The 9,510-nt window shown below is 31.2% G+C and overlaps 1 protein-coding gene across 1 annotated transcript; it reads right to left on the bottom strand.

Moving 5' to 3' along the window:
* Positions 1 to 5,003: 5,003 nt before the first annotated feature.
* On the bottom strand, positions 5,004 to 6,358 carry LOC135145726 (dehydrodolichyl diphosphate synthase complex subunit DHDDS-like). The gene is made up of 8 exons (XM_064077862.1): positions 6,259 to 6,358; positions 6,098 to 6,159; positions 5,895 to 6,037; positions 5,574 to 5,690; positions 5,409 to 5,510; positions 5,297 to 5,355; positions 5,174 to 5,241; positions 5,004 to 5,108 (listed from the first exon to the last, which is right to left on the bottom strand). The coding sequence occupies exons 1-8, from the start codon at positions 6,356 to 6,358 to the stop codon at positions 5,004 to 5,006; spliced, it is 756 nt and encodes a 251-aa protein (XP_063933932.1).
* Positions 6,359 to 9,510: the final 3,152 nt, after the last annotated feature.

Raw genomic sequence — 9,510 nt, forward strand, 5'->3', positions numbered from 1 at the left:
ATATATATATTAAAATAGCTTTTTTAACTATTTAAAGTTGTGTAAATTTACCCATTAAAAATATTTGTTAACTTTCTTTACAAATACGACTTACATAATTAAGTATAAACAGCTTTTCTTTTTTACGCTCGATATAAGAATTTATTTCTAGCATTATTATAATACGAACTTATCTACGTTATAACTATGACTCAGGAAGATAGAATTAGACTATTTACACAGTGTACTGTTTACGAAATTTTATTCTATGTTTTTAAATATATACAATATACTCCTTTAGTTGCACAACTTATTGTTACATTTTCTTATTTTATTAAACCTTAATAGTTGAAACTTAAGTTTGAAAAACTTAAAACATTTTTGTAACGCGATGTATACATATATATATACATTTTAGTCTGGATTCTACTTCTTCCTTTAAAACTATGTTGTTGTGGCCTTGGTTCTTTTTTTCAAGTTATTGTAGATTTTGCGGAAACTATAATAAAGGTAATGGTGATTAATTTTACACTATATACATACTTGTAATGCACATAATTAATTTTTTTTGTTTTGCTAATATTGACAGGGTAATTTACAAAATTTATTAGTGTTTGTAAGTGTTAAAGCTAAAAGGTAATTTTTGGAAAGTTAACTTGTAACTATTACGATCTTAAGCGTTAGCTAGTTAACCTTTACAAAATGAATTAGCACATTTTTTGTATAGAACTTTTTGTTAAGGTTTTAATTTTTTTTTTAATTTGTTGCTATGTTAAGCTCGGCGCCCTGGTGTAATTATTTATCAGAATTGTAGCGTTGTTTAGTTAAATTTGTTAAAGGAAAAAAAGAGTAAAAGTTAAGGAAGTACGAAGTCTAGAATTTATTAGTTCCTTTTTATACTTTTTATTATATTATATATATCTTCAATTTTTTTCTTATGCCTAACCTAATCTGCGTTCTGTTAAAGTTGTTAATAGAAAGATAATTAACTTGTTAGATAACACAAAGTCGCTCTTTTATAATGTTTGCGAAACTGTTTATTGTAAAGAAATTTGTTTGAACTTTTTTTGCTTTAAATTTTAGTTTGCTTCGTAAGTTAATGTGGAAAGCTACAAAGAAAGCACTGTTTTAAATGTTTTCAAGAGATTGTTACAAAAATTGTGTTACTAAACTATAGGGTAAGCCTGCCTTCACGCAAATTAAACTGAGATAAGTTATATATTTATAGAATATATATTACCTTCCGCACTGTTTAATTATAAAAATTTAAATTATCTTACTCTTTTCTTCATGTTGAGATGGTTTTAGAAAGTTTAGGAAACTGTTGAGACTTCAAGGGTTTATTTGAACTTAATTAAAGTTTCCACTACAAGTTTAACAACCTAATTTGAATTGTATTGTTTAATATTATAGAAAGAAATTCTAAAAGTTCCTGTTATTTTAAAAACAAATGCTTATTAACTTGGGTCTGTAAAATATCATAAGCCTGTATAAAACTCACAAGTAGCTGCAGGGAAAAGGAATCGTGTTAAGCTCGATTTTTAATACATTCTGTCTTTGAAAAATATTTAAGCCGTTTTTTGGAGTTCCTGTTTAAAAAGGAGTTAAGTTTGGTATTTTACTAGTACGAAATTCGTTGCGGATTTTTTACAATACTTGCCTATAACCAGTATATAATCTAAATCTTTTTTTTTCTCGCTAAATGTTTTGATGGTATGTATATAACTTAACTTTTTTTTCTACATATATTTTAGGCGCCCTTTAAATTTTTCCAGTGGCTATTTGAAGAATAATTTTGTAAATATTAAAAGATATCACTTTTTTTTTGTACTGGCTACTCCTACTCGTTAATAAAAGTCCTGAACGCTTTACTTGTACCCCCCTTAGCACGCATGCCCCTGAAAATGTATACTGAACTGTGCTTGAAGGACGGAGGGGTAAATGTTGCATAAACCGTCGCCTGTGTTTTACAGATTACTTGTATCTAAGCTGTTGGTTACTTTTGTTGCAACATAGTATAGTTAATAAGTTAATTAGATAACTCATATCGGCTGTAGTATATCAATAATAAGTAAATAAATATTGCAGCCTAAATATCACAGACCAATTTGATTTAAAACAAAAAAGTAGCAGTGAGTTTTTATATCTATGATTATTTGTCTTCCATAGAAGAATTTATAGTAATTATTATAATTTCGGAATTTTACAATGCTTAATAGACTTTTGTGTCACATTATCTATATACATATTTCGCTGTCTCACTGCAGTCGAAATGCACACCACTTTTAGATGCTTTTTTTTTTCATCCTATTTGTTTGAGGCGCATCCCTTGCTACTAAATAAATTGTCTTCTTTGGGGGAGGGTAAATTTTAAGTAAAAAAAAAAGTTTTTAATAAAAGATTTTATTTAGCGTAGAGCCTTAAAGTATTGGGAAGACCTTTTAAAAAGTAATTGAATTAAAAAATTCAAATAATAAAAAATAAGTACTGTCTAAATAGTTATTGTCGTTATTATTACTTAATAAAAGTATATATTTTAATTCAGTGTTTATAGTAAATAGTATTACTAGTTTTATTTTTTAGTTTTTCTTGCACTTTCAATTACTATCCAAGGGCTTTTGTGCATGTTAAGTGATTTATAAGAGCATTGCTTTTGCATCTGAGGGTAGTGAGTTGGGGGCTGGGTTTATGTAACCGTGAAAAATGCTTCAACCGAAGCGCATTTACAATTTTTTTAAAAACATATTTTTGTCTGTTAGTATTTAAGTTGAAAGAGCGGAATGCTGAGGCGCTAATGGTGAATTTGTTTAACGGCTTTAGGCATAAAATTGGTAATGATTCGGTCATTTGCAGTTCCGGGGGAGTGTTTAGATCAACTTATTAGTTGAGCTATTTTTTTTGTTTAGTTTTTATGCTTAAGTGACTTGTGTTTTATAGAAAGGGGTCCCAGAATTTGAAATTTTATTAGCTAAGTAAAAGTTATTAACTTTAAAAAAGTTGTAGTATTTATTTTAGTGTATAAGTAAAAGTTAGTACCAATTTTTATAGATAAATGTTGTCAACCCTTGCTACCAAGCACAGGCAAAGTTACTGAAACTTAACAAATTTATAATTTAGTTAGTTTAGGCTCTCCTAGAATTATTAAGTTTTTAAAGTGTTTTTAAAGGGAAAGGCGCAGTTATCGCCTATTAAAAAGTATATAATAAAAGTAACGCCAGCCATTACATCACTTTAAGTGCAGAAAAGTCATAAAAGTTCATTCGTCTTCCAATTAACATTAATAGCATTTAATTAAAAAATAGGTCACAACAGGGTCATAGTAAGTTTATGGGGACAAAATTATATTCTGAACACAAAGATAGTTTCTTTATACTTTAAACCTAATTATTGTAAGAATCTATTACTAAAACTCATTTATTTGAGGTTAACCGTCTTAAAACAAGTCACCTTTATTGATTTAATATCAAATATTGATTACTGTTTATCTTACCGGCTCACATTTACCAATCCTAGCCTCTATTTTAAACGATTATTATGCCATTACGCCATCTACATTAGTAAAAGCCATGTGGTGTGGGTAGTGTGTGTTAATATTGTTGATATAGCTTCACGCTAAAAAATAGACGCCCACCAGAACAGAACTTTATTTCTAAGGTTTTAACAGTAACCTAATGGATTTTCGTTCGTAACTTATTTTTAAGTTTACCGCATTGCGTAGAGTCATTGGTGGTGCACTACTTGGCGCCCGTTTAAAAACAGTTGCTTAAAAATGTTGAATCTGCTAGTTGGCTAATCGTTCTCCAATAGATGCTTTGTTCATCGAACTCTTAGAGTTGTACCACTACTTTTTACCAGTTTTACAAATAATCAGGGGCCAGAAGACTTAATTATGTTAGTTTGATAAGTCAGTGGTATAAAATTTTCCTCAACTCTGGCTTTGTCCAAGATATTTACATAGTAAAAGTCCCTGATTAACTAGATAAAACCCATAATTTACTTTAGGAAAGTTGAAAATTATTTGCTTGCGTAAGAAGAAAGTGGAAGTTTTACTATGTTTAGGAGGTAATACTAAAACTAGCTTCATAGTTGCGACACGAATATAGCAATTTTTTGGATTTGAAGCTGTTGCAGCTTGTGGATGTGCGGTGTCATCTAACTTAAAACTTGATATTTATGTAATTAAGGTGTTTTTGGAGTCCTACCTAATAACATATGTTTGTAGTTTAACTTTATAACTTTTTTAGTTAAGCCATAATATTGGCAAAAGGGTTTAATAAATTATTAACATATAAATATACTAATCTTTTAGACTTTTACTAAAAGTAATGTTAATTAATACCTTTTTTATATTTTTTGCTTTTTCGCCAGTAAACAATAAAAATTCACTAACTTTTAATAAATTTAGGGATATGTGCCGTAGCAAAATTCTTGAACACGCAAGTACGGAAGTTAAAGGGTCCATAAGGGCATGTTACAAGTAGGTGAATGCCGACCATATGAGGCACAAAACTTATCAATACTTATAAATAAAGGTGTGTGCGCTACGCTCTTTTTTTACAATAGGTTAGGTGGCGGTTAAGTAGTAAAACAGCTTTTCTTTATCTAACTTATTATTCGTTATGTAATGGTTCAAAAACTATTAAATAAATTATAGCAAAACTTTTAAGCATTAATTAACTCTAAATCATATTTCTTTAAAAATGATATACTATATTCCTTTTATTTAATGTATATAATATAGCAGTTCTTGAAGCTTTTACCTATAAGAACAATAATAATAAAAAAGCTGAAATAGTGGACTGAATGTGCTCTACGTTATAATTTGTGACTTTAACTTTTAAGTCACCGTTAACTAATTACTGTCTATTATTAAAACACCAATACGTCAGCTTGTGGTGACATGTAAATTACCGAGAACGATCGCCTCGAAGCAACTATAATTGGACCAAGAAACCAACCAACAACGAGCGGGTTACAAGTAAAACATACACTTATATACAAAAAAAGGGCGCGAAAAAAGTGGGCTATATTTTAGTGTAATGTTGGTAGTAGAAAAGTGCGAACGCCAAGTGAAAAAAAGAAAAGTCCGGCCAAAGAACTTTGAGAAACAGTAAAAGAGAGTCGGCAACCTAAGAGTAGAAGTTTATTTAGTAACCAATAAACCATTACTATGCGCCTAAACAACGGTACAAACTTGCCATAACAGAAAATCACTCAGCCTTCTCTCTCCAGAGGTTCGAATTAATAGTTCAGGCCTCGATGCTGTGGAAAAAAAAAAAATTAGTTCCGGGTTTAACTAAAAAACCCACTCAATAACCCGAGTCCTTCGAGGTAAACGTCATCAAGTGTTTTTCTATTAAAGACTCGTTGATATCCCTTTAAAGGGTCTTAATATTTAATAATGAATTATAATTCCTATTATAACCTACATAAGCGCGATTTTGTTAGTTTTATAGTCTTGAAGGATGCTTTTGGTAGCTTCAGCTATTTCTGCCTGCCCGGTATACGCAAAGCAGATATTCAATATATATCTATAATTTAGAACAATCTTATTTAGTAGATAAGTTAAATAAGTGAAGGGTAATAAAAGAGACTTAGTATGATTCTTAGAAAACTCCATTAAATTATTTATTTCTTCTTTTACGTCTTCAGGTAAGAGATTGAGCTCTCCCAAGACTCGAACTCGAATCTGATGTTTTTCAATTAAATTCCTGAGACCAATAAGGTATATTTTTGTAAAATACAGTTACACAATTTATTGAAGCAGCAAAAAACAAAAAATATTTTAGGTGTACAGTTTGAATACAAAGCCAATAAATTCCAAGCTTAGATAACGTTAGTAGGTTGTAAAGTGACAAAAGAGAATAAAAGAAAGTGACTAGCGGAGAAATGAAAAGAAGAATAAAATAGCTAACTTGTTTGAAGAAAGCTCCTTAAGCTTTTCTTTAGCCAACTTCATGAGATTAATCACTTCTATATTTGTTCTTTTAAAATTTTCTATGCTAAAAGCATAAACAGTAACCGTCTCTATTCCAAGAACTAAACACAATCTAAGAGTCTGCGTATAAAAACAAAAGTAGTGAAGGGTGGTACACCGCAAAATTAAAACTGTAGCAACCTTTAGAAGGGTTTCAAAACCTAAAGAGTGTGCCTGACCAGGTTTAAGATACCGACACCTGCCTGAATACGATCAAGAAAAAATATGTAAACCCGTAAGGATAAGAATGAGAGCAGTTAACATAGTAAGAAGGGGGTATTTTTTTTAAAAAAAGTACTAACCAAACCTCCTATTGCCATCCATTATAAAAGCAATATGCTTAGGGATAGGGCCCGCCTTCAAGATATTAATAATAAAAGTTTGTGCTAACTCAACCAACATTTATATAAAGGAAGCGTAACTTTCTCCTTAGAGTTTCAGAGTCTCAAGGCTCTCAACCACTAGATGGTTTGTTAAGTAAGCAAGGGCGAAAGGGCTTAGAAGGGTTCGAAGGAAGCACACAAGGCAGGCCCCTTCTCTTTCTAATAGAGTGACCCTTTTAAGCACAATTTCCAAGTTCTGGGTTGCGTTTACTAAAAATCGCTTTGAAGTCAGAGCTTTACCTAAATAATGAAATTTTGAATATAAAATTTTAATTATCTGCATAATTATTTATATACACATAAAGATGAAGATCATTAGTAGAAGATAATTAATGACGGCAGCGGTAGGAGCTTATCATATGAGCAAACTAAGCGAGCTCTCAGAAAAACAAAACTTGGTAAATACTTTATCGCATAATATTATCCTAAGAAAAGAAGAATTTAAATAGGGCCACACTCTAATAACCATTAGTTAATGTATAAGTTAAACTCTTTCATTTTAAAGGTCAGAGTATTGAAATTGTTTTGATGTAAATTAATATAGAGAATTATAACTATATCTTGTGCTACAGCTACGACATGGTTTAAGCAGTTTTAAAGAAAAACCTAAAAAGTCTACTAGGTTTACTACCCGGATGCAATAGTTAAGTTGCCCATTCTTCTTCCTGATGTCCTTTCAATAATTGCAATATATCATTTCCTAGTAAAAAATTTTATAGCTACAAAGATAAATTAGTTTTTATAAGAATGGACAGAAGACCACCTAGTTCGGGTAGAGGGCAAAAAGCTAGAAGGAAGGCCTGGCTAGCGGCAATGCTAGCAGATGTGTCTTAATTATAAATCTTGACGATTATCGATCCCCTAGGCCGAAGAGCAGGTGTCCGGAGTCGGTAATCCCCGCTACCCTTTAGTTCTTGCGCCCGAATTAAGTCTAAGCGGTGGCGCTCGACTTATTGAGCATTTGCGAAATTTAAAAGAAAGATGTACAAGAACAACTTTTTTAGACTAAAAATGTGAATACAATACCTTGTCTGAGTATACTGATTACTCCTCAAAATTTTTCGGATCATGTTTATTCTGGAAAAAGAAGAAGTATTACACTTGAGAATACCTCCACTTGTCAAAGTTTGTGTATGATTTGATCGTCTATGCCTGCTCCCGATCGCCTTCCCTAACTTTAAAACACGTGCAAACGTATATGTTTCTGCACTTGCGACGGCAAAGTTTCAGTTAATATACTTAAGAGTAAGCTGTATCCGAATCAAAGAGGAGACATAAAATAAAGCATCTATTATAAAGCCTTGCTGCCAACCAGCCTTCTGGGTGCACGGCAGTCAAGGGTATTTGGTTCGACATGCAACTTCCGTGGCGCAAACACATCAAATACCTCGTCAACAGAGCGAAGTTAAAAACTTTATCTCCTACTATTTAAAAAAAGACTTCTTTGTCATTACTCAATAAACTTAAGCTTTATATGCAAATTATTTGGCCAACTTTGACTTAAGCAGTCAACTAAGCATTAAGCGACTGTAAGCGATTTAAAATCGATTGTTGCGAATAGTAACAGGTGCCCATAGTTTGGCTGGGGTTAAATTTGGAAACGAACCCTGAATATTTGTCGCATTACTGTGGAGAGCTACTTTTTTTACCTTCTTTTATGGTTGACTCTTCCATATATTATTTTTGTGTAGGGGAGATCATGAAATTAAAAAGTAAGTAGAATAAAAAGATACTTTAGAAAAAACAGATACAATAAGATATAACTTTTTAGAAAAATTTAATAATACACCTAAGCTTCTAAGGTAGGTTTAACATTGCATAGTGGCAATGAAGGCCCCAATACAGACTTTGATTAAAATAAACAAAAATTGCTTTTAAAGATGTTTAGGCATCTTGCTCTTTAGGCTGCACAAATTTATGAAATAATACTAGTACAAAGATTTTTAAGCTCTAGCACTTTGAGGAGCAGACGTACTTTTGCAAAAAGTCCGTAATAGTAAGGTTTATTAAGAAAATAATTATTGCTTGATTATTGAAAATGTATATACGGATAGTAGAATAGCGCAAACAGATAGAAGCTTTAAATGCCTTTGCAGTAAGTTAACGTAACGTTATCCTCCCCTTCTTATAACAATTGTTTTGCTCTTACTAAATACAACTAAGACAGTTTTATTAAATCTTGACTTATCCTACGGGTCCTTCTTTACAAGCAGATGTGCTACTTAAAGTATACAGGCATTAAAAGCCTGGAAGTCGCTTTTAATAGTTCTATTAATATTTGTTTTTTTGTACTAATAAATAGTAGAGTAGATGCAACCCACCGGAATAAATTAACTTAATAAACGGCCGTAAACATAATCTCTTAAAATGTCTAAAATGACGGCCAAGTCTGAATTAAAATGTCTACAAATTTGCTCTTGAAAACCCTCTGTGAACACCACTTAATTATTGCTTAATTCTAAATAATTTAATATGAATAGCCTATGAAAGATGTTAAAATTATTTAACGCTCTGCGGTACAGGCGCCTTGAAACCCGGAATCTTAATGGAATCTATTTGTATGTTTAAGATATAATATAATTAAGAAAAATCAATCATTTCCATTTGATAATAATTAACTAATAAGTTATACTTCTTCCCTACGTATACACATATTGCAATTTGTAAGCGAGTGGGCAAGCGTTGGCCTTTTTTTTAAAAAAATTCATTATTCTAATGTGGTAAGGATTTGGAATTATAAAACTGTCAAATAATTATCATTCCTATAGTGCCTTCCACTTACCTATATAATACTTACTCTTTATCTATAATGTATAAGTTATTAAAATTGTTAACCTGTGAAAACAACTCTTAACAGTTCTGAAATTTGTAAACATATTACATATGGGAAAGCAGGTCTTCGCTAAAATGGCCGATCATTTCAGTTGTCTATAATAAGGTGATTAATGCCTTTTGCGTTCTCGTGTACTTCGGAGAGTTATATAGTTGGTTAACCCACAGTTCAAAAGATCTGTCCTTAAAATTAAAGATACCTTAGGCGCTAGCTTTTCATGTTTTAAACTCACTAAAGCCCACACAAAAGTAAGCTGTCCTGCCGTTTGACTGAATTTAACATTAAAATTTTCTAGTGGAAATGGAAGACGTCAATACTTTGAAAATTTAAATGTATTG

Source organism: Zophobas morio, unplaced genomic scaffold, assembly GCF_036711695.1.
Source record: "Zophobas morio isolate AGI-343-1 ecotype UQ-CSIRO unplaced genomic scaffold, CSIRO_AGI_Zmor_V1 ptg000178l, whole genome shotgun sequence".
Classification (NCBI taxonomy): domain Eukaryota; kingdom Metazoa; phylum Arthropoda; class Insecta; order Coleoptera; family Tenebrionidae; genus Zophobas; species Zophobas morio.